We start from the raw sequence: 13434 nt of genomic DNA on the forward strand, positions 1-13434 counted from the left end.
ATATCAACATTTTTTGTGAGGTAATGTTGCAGTGCTGTTAACCTTAACATTTAAGGAGGCACAACAAAGTGTTTCCAGAAGCTGATACTAACTTTGGCTGCATGAGATAATATTTCAAAAGCATTTTTTTTTTCATAAAAATAGATGATGGAACATGGACCGAAGTCACATTTAAGTGGCCTTGGATCATGTTATCGTGCTCTTATCTCAACAAACATGTTAAGTGAATTTTATCAATTACTGTGGATGCACAAATAGCATGCAGTCCTGGCATTACATGGCCTTTCACAGTTGTTTTCTTTCTCCAGTTCCAGCATACATTTATTTTTATTTGACTGCAACAGATCTTAAAAATGTTGTACAGTGTTTCAGGTTAAACCACTTCAACATTGGAGTGTCACTCTCAAAAATGTCTGTTGCCTGCTTAAGCCTTGAAGCAGAACTGAAGTAGACTTTGAGGCAGAATTTTGCACCTTTGCCTAGTACCTTTTTTCAAGATACAGTCGAATAAGTCCCATTGTAAAACTGAAGTCTGCAAGGACAGGTCAAAGAAGGTCTAAAAAGGAGAGGTCATCTCTGAATGATAAGCTGGTTGGCATTTGTGGCTGGCATTGGCAAGTTAGAGGATATTTAAAAAATATCAAGAAACTTTAAGGGCATCTTAGACTAAGCAGCCAATAATGTGATTTTGTAGATGTTACTTTTCCTCTCTTACCCTGTTTGAGTTCATGACATTTGTTAGTTGAGAAACATTGTGTTAGGGAGCCCGTACTGCCTGGACTAACTGTTATTAAACTCTTGATATGTGCCACAGACTTCACATTTCCCCAAGAGTATCTGACAAAAAACGCCTTTTCCCCTTCCTACCTTATTTACCTTTATTGGTGGAGTAAACTGTCCACTGTTGTCCCAATGTGTCCTCTATAACCCAAGCCTATGGCTAATATCTCAATGAAATAATGTGTTGCGCATTCTTATCTATAGTATCCCAATGCTACAGGTCTGTTTGATCTATCACCCCTCCCCCTAATCCGACTTCATCCACCCACCTATAATTCATCAGATACTCTTGGAAGCCATTCCCACCTGAAATCTCATCATCCATCCAATCAGTCTTTCATCTTTCCTCTTGCAATCTTTCCATCTCTCTCCATCTTGATCTTTTCTAACGGTGGGAATAGCTGTAGTGAAAGTCAGCTGTGGTCTTGAAGTGGAAGGAGTTTTTTTTTTTTCTTTTTCTCCCTGCCCACTTACACTGCACATCTACACGGATGGACTTGATGGCAGCCACCCCCACCCCGTTGTCAGCCTTGCAGTAGTAGCGACCTCCCTGCACCCTCTGGATGCCCTCAATGCGTAGTGTCTCATTGTAGATGGATGTTTCCTGGAACTTGTCTGACGCACTGCCTGCTGTCTTCGTCCACCGTACCTGAAGAGAGTGGGGGAAGGGTGGAGATGTTAAGAAGACGAAAGTGCTGTCGAAGGCAGTGAGTTATGTTAAAGGACAGAATCAGTCAAGTGTAACAGAAAGATGTTGAGAAGGCAACAGAGCAAAGTTCTTCAAAAATGCACTTCTTTAAAAACATGAAAAACTAAAATATAAACAAAAAAGCAGAAAAAGTCTCTGCTTTCTTATAAAGCAGAGACTTTTTCTTATAAAAACACCAATAAAATAATATCACGCAGTAGTGACACTAACAAACACTGGCAAAGCACAACAAGATAGTGTTCTTATCTGTTGATAGACAATTTGTAATGTTCACTAAATGCTAGCAACCCACTGAAGTAGTAGTGCATTGCAAGTTTTAAGTGTGTACGACCCTCAGAAGGAAAAAAGACTGCATCACTGTCAGTAAATGAAGTTAATGTAAATATCTGTCTGGTAGGTCAAATACTCATTTATCAGCATGATTTGTTTTAAAACAGTGATCTGAAAGTCCTTTCTAATTTTCTGCGGCAATTAAGTTATTCAAGGTTGGGGTTTTTTGTTGTGTGCGTGTGTGTGTGTGTGTGTGGGGGGGGGGGGGCATGCTGAAAGAGTAGTTGGATGAATATCCTACCAAATTAATCATTTAAAACAGTCTTTATTTAGAAGTGGAAGTGACCTGCAGAAATGCCAAGTCTGTATAAAGACAACTCCTTAATTTACTGTGCAGGTCATTTAATTGCATATATAGCAAATTAACATTATACATAGTTTTCTTTCACTGAGATAAAATCTGCCTTCTCCATAGAGAGGAAGTTAACAGCACTAAGCTGTGTACTCATGGTGTCTGTGATACTCAGACCATTAAGAGTTTTGACAAATTCTATATGGCTTTTCCACGCTTCAGTTATCCTATCAAGCCATGGGAGCACCGCACGGCCGACAGCTACATGACACTTTCACTTGAATAATCAAACCCACAAACATTCGTGCACACACACAGATGCATAAAAGCCTGAAAACTCATCAGCACTGGAATGGCTTGCTCTTGCATATGTATCTGCATAACTATGTGTATACAGTCCATTAATCCCTATTAACCCTACTGTCTGTTATCAACCTCAGCAAGACTATCAACTATGTCCTGTTAAGGAGGTCAGAGAGGATAATAGGCAAAAGTCACTGATATAGAGTGACTGTCTGTATGTGTCCATGCAAACGTTTGTATGTGGAAGTGTGCATTACCGTTTTCATGCACTCTAGTCTGCTTGTGTTCCTGGATCTGTACATCATATCTGGTTACCAATTCACTCCCACATATATGTGTGTGTCTGTCTGTGTGTTGATTAGAAAACAGGTTATATGGATTAGCAGATTATCAGTGCCTGTGTAAATGCTCTCTGTCTGTTTATTCAGCTCTGTTTGTGGGAGGGATTTGGAGGAGACAGGCTGCCATTGATCAACCGGCCAAGGTGAGCAATGAAGCGAACCCTGTCTGTCCACGGTTTAGTGGCTCTAGTTTGGATGAGGGCACGTGTTTGTGTGTGGGTGTCTTTTGTGGACCTTTTTGAGACACACAAAGGGAGAGAGTGAAAGTGAGCATGAAGTGTGCATTTGCGTATCATTTTATACGCAAGGATTAAAAGATGAGTCAAAATCTTACAAATTGTGAACACTTTGTTTGCTGAAGTTTTGTAGAAGTAGCATTTTAGAGTTATTCATAGGTTTTAAGTTCAGGACCATTAGGCTCAAGTTTACTAGAATCTTAATGACAAGATTATGTACTAAGAATGTATTGCTGGCAGCTGTATGATGGGAAGAGAAAAAGTGCATCACACTGGGAGTTGCTTCACCAGGGCGGCAGATGAAGTAAAATAGAAGGAGGTGATACTGTGAATAAGGGAGATATTGTGCGCAATGCAGATGACAAACCAGGCGGCAGAAAAGCCTTTATCTGCCTGCGACACCAGCAGCTTAAAACTATCACCTGCACTCTCTTTCTCTGACCTCCTTCACCCTCCCTCTACACCCCTCTCTTTTCTTTTTCCTTCAATAGCCAGTGCCTTTTTTCCCCTACTACAGTCCTGACAGATTGGTCTGGATATCTCTCTTAGTCCCTCATCTTATCCCTGTCTGGTCACTTTGCTCGATACCTTTCTTTTATTTCTTTACAAAGTACAGGAAAGCCAAACACTCACTTGTCATCAGATTTTGTGTCTACATACACCTCCATTTACACACATGAAAGACACATATTTCCCCAGACTTACTCCCCCATGCACATGCTGGGAGATGAAGACACATTTGTTGAGTCAGAGACTTATAATATTAGCTCTTACATTCGGTTAGAAGTGTAATGTGAAGGGAAGTTTTGGTGTCCCATTGGATTGAGCCTGACATGAAAAGCGGCAGTTTTGTTCACTTTTTCTGTATTCAGGTGGTGATCTGTGTGCTGTCTAGGGCACAGATGTTTCAACAGGAGCATAGAAACAGCGCCAAGGAAAGAAGAACAACCTTTTCAGAATATTTCAGGTGAAGGTTTAGGGGCCACTTGGTGTTTGTAAGGAAGGTGGGTGGGTTGGCCATTAGGCCTTCTTTGAATGTGGTCATAGAATGCACTAAAATACTGGTCAGACGTAAATAAGCTAGTAAATTTTCCATTAGTGGCCAAGTGCAATGTGTTATTTGTCTACAGTATTTTCATCTTAGAGCATTTATTTCCAAACAGTGCATTACACTTTCCACACCATTAAAACCATTAAGACAGATAACTTATCCATTTAATCATATGATATGTCTAACATAATTTTGAGTTAATATTGTTTAGTGAAACACTCTTTTAACTTTGCCTTAAAGGTGAACTCTTGGTACCTTCAGCAGCAGTCGTCTCCAGCCATGTGCATAATGCAGCAACAATGTTTTCGATAAGTTGTTTTGGAAAGTATCATGGACGCTTCGTATTTATTTGATTCAAATAAACAAACCTGGTTGTCAGTGTCAAACATATTGCGACCCAACTAGCAAGTTAACATTTTCTGAGCAGCTCAAAGCTTCACCAGCCACAGTAAATATGCTGTGATCCATACTACAGTTGGAAATTTGAACAATGCCAGGTCCAAGTGGATTAGAAACACACACCTTGCTAAAACTACTGAAATCCAATACAAGGGCCCTGATAAAAAGCAGTTTTTGAAGCTTATAATCCTCAGTACACTTAATATAGAGCATTTAATGTTCAACATCCTTCCAAAATGTCCAGACAGTTGAATAAATGGCTCTTTCTCACAGTGACAACAAAACTAAACATTATAAGCTTTGAGTAAAGGAGGGATTTATTATAGAGCTGTTGTATTGGATTTTAATGGATTTACTGTACCTATACTGGCAAAAGATACAGCCTGAAATCAGAAATTCTGGAAAAGGAAAAGAGAGAACGACAGCAGGCACTAATTATGCATGATGAATATGGATCTGAAACATTGATGGCATGCTTAGGAAGAAATGAGACAGATACAGGGAGAAGAGAAGAGAACTGTCAAATTTCTCTATTTGTTTTCGACTGTGTGTCTCTATGTGTGTGGTTGCCTTATTACCTCCTTTCTTTCTCAGCCCGTCTCTGTTTAATTCTGTCCCTCTATGATTCTGGCATTTTCCCTTCACATTTTTACTTTACATGTCGACACGACACAAACATGTTCCTCCCTCTCTGCATCGTATCATAAGGTTCTCACTTCACTCCTCAAACTGACACATCAGAGAGAATCAGCAGGATCTAGCAGATATGGTCCAGTGCCTGTAAGACACCATTGCACTGTTGTTCAAACTGGAAACTGACAGAACAACACAACAATACATCAGAGGCCTTAATACTGACATTTAGCTAGAAAAACGATTGTTGAGATGTTTCTACCATATTCCTACCTATGCTGACCTGCAACTTTCAGCTCACAGGCCACAAATAATGAAAATAAAACGCAAGCAAACAAAATTTCTTCACCAGATGGTGAATAAATTGGATGTTGTTCACAAATTGGACAGGTCACTCCTGTGGACATCTGCTGTGCTCCACACCTAAAGTCAATTACGTTTGCAGTTACTAATATAGTGTAATTTAACTACATTGTCTTCTTTGATTCAAATAAGTCAAATTGCACACTTAATAGAGAGATTTACCTTTAAAACAAGGACATGCACAACCGCTCAGTAAAGCAAAGTGAAAATTAAATCCTTCCATGTTTGACATCACTGTAAACAAAGCTTAGCTTGCAAGGCTTTCCCACCTCTATACAACTGCTTCCCGTGGCGCTACAGAAGTTGAATCCTTTATATTCCCTCTCAGTAACTCACAGAGAGCCTGCTAGGCTTGCCTTCCACAATTTTCCTAACTCTCTTCTTGACGTAGCACCAGCGGAGTTGACGATACAGTGCTTTATCCGTCCAACTGGCTCGCTTACCGTGAATGGGCTTAAGATGGTAATCCTGTTATCGGGGAATACTACTTGGCACGGATGCAGACCCACACTCACACACAGGCACTAAGGCATACATGAATGCACGCACAAGCACAGAATATGCAACATCTGAGGGGAAGTGTGGGAAAGAAAGAGTGAAAATAAATAGAATATCAGTAAAATTATGATGAAAAAAGGCATAGTCCAGGTTGACAGCAGCAGCTTGAACTGATAAACACTGAAGTAATTATCTCAGCTCTGGTTTATGAACAATGGCTTTATTGAATAACTAAAAGTGACAAGGTGTGGATGACATGCAGCATAAGTCAAAACATCTACTGCATAGAAATATCTCTTTTAATTATCTGTCACAGCAGAGCAGAAGTGGATGGAGAGTTATTTGCAGGAGAATTGGAATACGTGGGTTTCTAAAAGAGTTAGCAGCAACGGCAAGTAATAAATATAAGTTAAAGAACAGAGTTTGCCTATGTGCATCCCAATCTGGTCTACTGCTTATTATTCCATTAACTCCTTTACTATGTGATGACGAGCTTAAGGCCTTTTTCTTTCCTTTTACCCCTGAATAGAATAAACATATTTGTTTAGAGTGGTTCCCAGTTTTCTCCGTGTATCACTCCATTAAAAAACACAAAAAAAATGACTCTGTTTGTATGGAACATCAGCCATGCCTCTGTGCACAGATCACAGAGAAAAAGTTCAATAAAACTGACTCATTGATATTGAACACATCATCCTTCTCTCTAACCTTGTCATACAATATGGATGCCTTTATCACTCTTTTTGCCTCTGTAATATGAAACTAAGGCTGTGATAACATTACAGGAATCAGAAGAATCATCAGCATTTACAAAAAAGTCATAATCTTGAAAATAATAAAAATAAATGCATGTGTTAACAAAGTCATTTACATTTGTCTGCATAGCATACAGATGTTAAAACACTTAACATCAACACTTTCTTAGTTTCAAAACTTGTGATTTATGAATATTCGGTTAATGTGCCTTCTTGAGGGCAAGTAAAAAGAAATGCACCATTTACATTTCTGGAAGCGTCTCAATAGTTTGCTCAACATTTGCTTGACCATCAGATGGTTTAAGTCAGAAGAAAGCAAACAGGGGCAGACCGCATCAGCAGATATACAGAGCTCTCTCCAAAGTGTCAACAGCCGTCAGCTGCAGTGTCAGCTGCTACCTAACACACTCTGCTCATGTTGGATGTGTTAGCTGTAATGAGTAATGGCTAATTATTACAAGCACGGCATAGGATGGAGAAATTTGAGCATAGCCATCTTTTTTTTTTTTTGAGTATGTCCTGATCAGATGATGTCAGGCTGCTGAGAAATGAGAAACTGAAGAAGGCTTACACACAAGGGAAGAAAAAGAATCTTATGGATTACTTTGCCCTACGATATCAATTGAAGCACAGATCAACCAATAAAGTCAGAACATCCACGGTTTTGACCTGTGCTTAGACTGAAAAAGCTCTGCGGCTCTAGCTTTCAACAAAGCTATCTCAAATTTTTCCCCACAAAGAGCTCAAATCATTTAAAGTGGGAAACAAATGCAACACCTGTGCTGCGAACCAAGACCCGTATCCCACGCATGCAAACATCTTAATCAGGAAATCACTGGATGCATTCACAGCATTCATAATGATGTTCCAAATGCCACAGCAAACTGCTTCTGTTCTGAAAGTGCCTGAAAAAAACTAGAATAAAACAATCTTAAAATGTAATATTACTTTATATATACTTTCAGAAACGGCCCTAACCAATCTGGCGCCCTAGGCAAGATTTTAGGTGGCGCCCCCCTACATCAGCAGTGTAGTGTAATGTTGTAACAAATAATATTTCTATTAAATAAGCTTTACTTTGCATTTTAATTAACGTGGGATTATTTTTTGTATTTAGAAATAATAGTACCAACTTTTTTTTTTTTTTCAACATTTGTGGCACTGGCGTGGCGCCCCCTGATGGACGGCGCCCTTAGCATTTGCCTATACGGCCTATGCCACGGGCCGGCCCTGTATACTTTATAAATAAAACATACATCATCAAACAAGCACACATACCTGTCTCTCACTGTCTAGTCTCTAGTCAATACAGACTTTGCTTTTTTCCTGTGGTTTCATTTTAGTTTGTAAGAACAGACGTTTAGACCTTAACTTTATTATTTTTAGTCTCAGAGAGGGTTTCATCTACAAAGCACAGTGTGTGTTACCACGGCAGCAGACACTCCAGAGACACTCAAACATACAGAAAAGCTATGGAAGAGTCCAATACAGAGGTCTTCATCCAGGCACATCAGCAGCACAAGTATTTTGTTTTGAAATCTAATTTGATGCGGTGTTTGGCTGAACAAGAGTGAAGTGATATGTAGACATGACACAAAAGCTACACTTTAAAGAGGCATCCCTATGTGACAGACTTGATTAGCCGAGTAGATATATCCTAATCTATTCAAACACATCTTCATGAAGCCAAAAGGCAATGTAACACACAAATGCCATAAATGTATAAGAAGCAAGGAAAAAGTAGAAAATTACAATGTATGTACAATAGCACAGTGAAAAAGAGAAATTCTAGGCATTGATTTAAAAACAAAAAGTTGGAGAAGGCCTTGGGTTGTTGAATTCACTTGTTTGTTGTTTAGTTTCTAATCAAAGAAGTCTGAATAGCTCATAACAGCAGATCTAAAAGTAAGCTTGGCCTCAAAGCATCCGCTCGTCTATAAACTAACAGTAGTGCTTCAAAATTGCTTCTTTAACAAACAATAAGTCATTCCAATATAAGCCGATGAAACTGGACAGTTTCACACTGTTCTTTATTTAGTAATAATACGACATAAACATGGAAGCATGTTTTGCAAATTCCTTTTAAAAAAGGGAGTTTTCTCATTCCAACATCCTAAAGCAAGCAAGACAAACCTGCCAAAAAGATGGAAATAAAAGGCATGAGAGCCTTGAAGATCGCTAAACTGGATTCATTAGATTAGTTAGTTTTAAATAAGCTTTTAATAATAGTTTACGGTGCTGGAGTGTCTTTAGGACAAGATATAACTATTCTTTATTGGCCCAGCCAAAGGTCAATTTTAAATGCTTAAAAAAGTTTGTGAACACAATTGAAAGCATGTTCACAAACAACTTGAGTGGAACTACCATGAAAAATAACAGTTTAAAAAAAAAGTCTAATTGTACTTGTTTAAAATAAATGAAGCATACATTTCATTCAGTGGATGTGAACGCTTCTAAATACTTAAGCCTGTAGACAGCATAACAACAGAATGACCTTCCAAAATACAAAATGGATCGCAACCAATGCCTTTTTATGGAGCATGTGAAATACAAGATCTGAAGCAGATGTTCTGCCTCATCTTGTGATTTATTGTCATCTGCTGTTGAGTTTGGAATACACTCGAGTAGTCCCGTCTACAAGCGTAAACATAATAAGCACAATTTCCCACCTCATCGTCATGCCTCGATTCTCCTTCTCCTTTATTAGTGGTCAGCATGTCCTCTGCACCGTGCAGCACTTATCATTGCGATTCATCTATCTTGTTAGAGTTTGTTTTCTTATCTCTGCTCAAGATGTCTTTCGTTTGTTCTTGGTTTTCAGTTGGTATTCACATTCATAATCTTGATGACAGACATGTTTTTGTTATTCAACCACATGTCTAAAAGTGAAACTACCTGGGTGGTGTGTATGCCGAAACATATTTTTTTCTTACGGTTTCAAAGAGATCATGAAAGTAAGTCAAAGATTGCTTGTCTTTTTTGCTGGCTTTGTCATGCAGAGATTATTTACACGTTACCAATTATTTATGCAATTTTTTGATGCTTCAAGTTAATCACAATCATGTTTTATCTCCTTCATCGAGTCCTTAAAGTTTTCATGTCCCTTCACCATATCCTTGTATTTTTTTTTTACTGCAATAAAAAAAGGAGAGAGTTGATTGTTTTTAGTTCCAAGTCCATTTCTTCTTCTTCTTCCTCCCCTAACCTGTCTTTTTCAGACTTCTTCTCTCCATCTTTCTTGTTTTTTTCTTGCTCTCATCTTCCTCTTCATTCTTCCTCTCCATCCACTTAGGGGTCAAGCAGTGACCTTGTTTGTGTCTAGGTCGTGTTCTTGCTGAGTGCCTGTGCAGCCTCGTGCTGCCACCTGATCAGCCTTGCTTTCAGCCTCACTATCGATCGCATTCCACTCACCCCTCAAGGGCAGAAATCCAAAACCATATTCCAGACCGCAGCCCTCATCTTCCTCCCTCCATTCCTTCCTCTTTCCCACTTCTTTTTTCTCTGCCTCTCCACTTTTCTCATCTATAATTCTCTCTCTACCTTTTCCTCGTATAGAATTCATCACGCACGCACACACCCATGCAAGTCTCAAGGTTGCAATGACCAGAAGACCCATGAATAAATAATAAGGAGGTAGGAATCACTTTCAGAAAAACCATTTACTCTCCTATTGTGTTTTTGAAGAAGCTGTGAGAGTGTGTGTGCGAGCTCTATGTGTGTGTAACAAGAAAAGCTTTGTGAGCGAGACTACAGTGCTTTGTTAACTAAAAGCCCCGCTGTCTCAGGAGTTAACTTGAGTGATGCTACGAGCACCTTGTAGGTGACCTCTAACACTGATTTTTTTTTCCTTGTGTACATACTTTGATTTCTTTTTCCTTCTTTCTTTAAAGAGTCTTAAAATATTTGTGGGTATAACCAATGAGGTTGGCAGAAGGACAGCGTAGCAGAAAGGCAACGTGTCACCTTGTCTTGAAAAACTCATTCTTTTAAAATTGTCAAAGGTCATTTTTTGCCATGAAACAAAACAAAGAGGTGAGTATGGGCCTGCTGTTTTGTTTTCTGCGAACACAATATGCATACAGTTTGACTTTTCCCAAAGTAAGATGGTCCGTGAGCTAAACTGTTGTTGACTTGATATATGCTTTGTTGCAGTTGGTCTGAAGTATAGAGACAATAGAAATGAGAGCGAGAGCTTAAAATGAACAGAAAAAGAGGCAGTGTGGAATAGGGAATTTAAGGAGCTATAGGCAGGGACAGGATGAAGAAAAAATAAGCGTGGAAGAGAGAAGGATAAGACAAGGACGAAAGAAGAGTAAAGGGAAGAAATGACTTGTAGTGAGTGATAAAAAGGAGAAAGCAGAGACTGAGACAATATGAAGGAGAAGGCAGCAACAAAAAGAGGAAAACAGACATAGACAAAGAAAGACATAGACAGAGAAAGAAATGATTAGATTTTTCTCTCCTCTGTATGGTTCAGAGTGAGAGCTCCCATTTCAATCCAATCTAGCTCAGGCAAAAGTAAACAATCAGTCTTGATAAAGGATTGGATAAATCCTCAATCAGTCTCATTTTCAGTAAAGAAGCTATTTATTGGGCTGGCCTCACATGGCTAAATTGGATCCTCCTTCTTCTGAGCAAGCTGAAGTGAGAGAGAAAAAGCGGAGAAAGTGAATCATCTCGCTCCGAGAAGGCACAGATGAAAGTTTTTGCGAATAAAATGGTCCTTGCATTAAAAAATAATACATAGTATAAAAGTCTTTACTGGTAATACATGTAGACTGAAAATGTAGGAAAAGCCACTGCCAATCAGAACTCATACATCATATTCCTGTGATCTTAAATCGACTCATCAAAATGTGGGACAAGTAGCTCCCTCACAAAGCCAGAAACCAGAGACAGGCAGAACACTCTGAACTGGTATGAAACAACTCGTGATTAATAAAATATAAAGCCCTAATGTTTTTAAAGAGTTAGTGTGGTCTGCTATGGAGTGGGTGTGTTTATTAATAAATGCATTAAAATGTTGTCAGCATAAATTTGTAAGTCTATTGTTTCTCTGAAGGGTGAAAACAGAGCATTATGAGGACATTCGTGTTAGAATAGAGTACAGCCATAAATAATAACAAAGCTGCCAGAACACTTGGAACATCTTGCCTGTCTGCCAACACCTAGAGGCCAATACAAACTTCCCAGTTAGGATGGGGAGTGGGGGAAGGACGCAGTTCACTGCAGTAGCTGTCATATCTCTTTTTCTTCTTCATGAGGTGAACATTCAACAGAATAAAGCGACCATCTCCAAAATAAGATGAAAACAGTTCTACTCCTATGGAAAACAAACAGAAATGATCCAACAGAAAAGAAATAAGATTATTTCTGTAATATTTCTATGTATTACACTATGAGCTACCCACAAAGCGGCACTTTTACTTTGTTATCAAGTTGTGCATATACAACATAAAGCATTACCTATACATATATTCATTTTCTTTTTCATAAAAACATTGGTAGCTTTATACAATTGCTAAGAAAGATAACACCGCATAAACTGTTTTAAAAGGTTTTGACTATACTTTATTTAGATATTTCTTAGTTTTGAAAATACTGATGATTCTTCTTTTAATAATCTTTCGCCACGTTTTCACATGTCATAGTGCATCATATAGTTTTCATATAAAAAGAATTTCAGGCAGAGCTAATATAATAAGACGAATACTGCAAAAATATATATCAGGCTCTATCGCTCTGCTGTGGGATCTCTCTGCCCTGCAAAGTGCAAATATGGAAAGTATAGTAATGAAGAGAGAGCACTATTCCCTACTTTTTCATGTGTATACATGTAAAGGTAGAGGTTGAGAAAAGAAAAAGCTAAATCCCCAGAACATTGCATGAAATTGGTGGAGGGACTGTGGTAGAAATCTGAGTTAAATTACAGACTGTAAGACTCCTAGTGTCTTCTTATATTCTTTATTCAACCTTTATGAAGAGTCCAAAGGGGTCCAGAAGGGTTTCTTTTCTTTTGTTGTGGGTATGTGGCAACAAAGGAAAAAGAAACCCCCAGCCTATAAAGCTCGGCTTATCACATACATAGAATATCTGCTGTCTGTCTGGAGTGAAAGTAGTTTTACTTTCACAGAAGATAAAATTATGATTCTGAACCTGCTTCTTCTCTACTAAGGATCATACAAAGAGTCTGTTTCACACCCCAAATTCCTATATACTGATAAAGACAGTTCATACATGTGTCAGATAATAGTTAAACAAATTACAAAGAAGACTTCTGTTTATAAGCAAACTACGTGTATAGACAATTGTACAACAACTTGCATTAACTTGTATTTTTCTATTACAGGTTGCAAGAACATGATTTTTAAGTAGTAATATTATCTTTTTGTGGCTGAAAACATCATAAGTTAGATTAATATTAGAGTCGTTTCATCCAAAGAATCCCTGAGCCTTATAGGTTGGATGCCTATTGTGAACATTTACAAAAGTGCAACATGTTAGAGCAAACAGACAAAAACGGCTTTGTGAGCTTTCATTTTTAGTCTAGTCACTATGACTAATGTATAAAATGTAATGTACCAGAAAAAAAATACCTGAAACCACAACTTTGTGTGTTGCCAGAACTGGAGATTCAATATGTGTAAGGAAGAGACTGCATGAGAAGTAAGGATGGATGGAGGAGAAGCTGGGGTGACGAGGATCAAGTTCTCAATACAGCCAAAGGAGATCAGTGGAAACTCT

General features: G+C 38.5%; 1 protein-coding gene across 3 annotated transcripts in view; it reads right to left on the minus strand.

The window, feature by feature from the left end:
* mdga1 (MAM domain containing glycosylphosphatidylinositol anchor 1) overlaps positions 1–13434 on the minus strand; it is a 216138-nt gene that overhangs the window by 120727 nt on the left and 81977 nt on the right. For all 3 annotated transcript variants that reach the window (XM_085266885.1, XM_085266899.1, XM_085266889.1), the window contains one exon: positions 1255–1429. In XM_085266885.1, the coding sequence (XP_085123011.1) occupies positions 1255–1429 (175 nt within the window). The remainder of the gene's footprint in view (positions 1–1254; positions 1430–13434) is intronic.

The sequence above is a fragment of the Mchenga conophoros genome, linkage group LG1 (assembly GCF_057382185.1).
Source record: "Mchenga conophoros isolate Kocher_MC1m ecotype Shallow Benthic linkage group LG1, M_conophoros_male_GT1.1, whole genome shotgun sequence".
Classification (NCBI taxonomy): Eukaryota; Metazoa; Chordata; class Actinopteri; order Cichliformes; family Cichlidae; genus Mchenga; species Mchenga conophoros.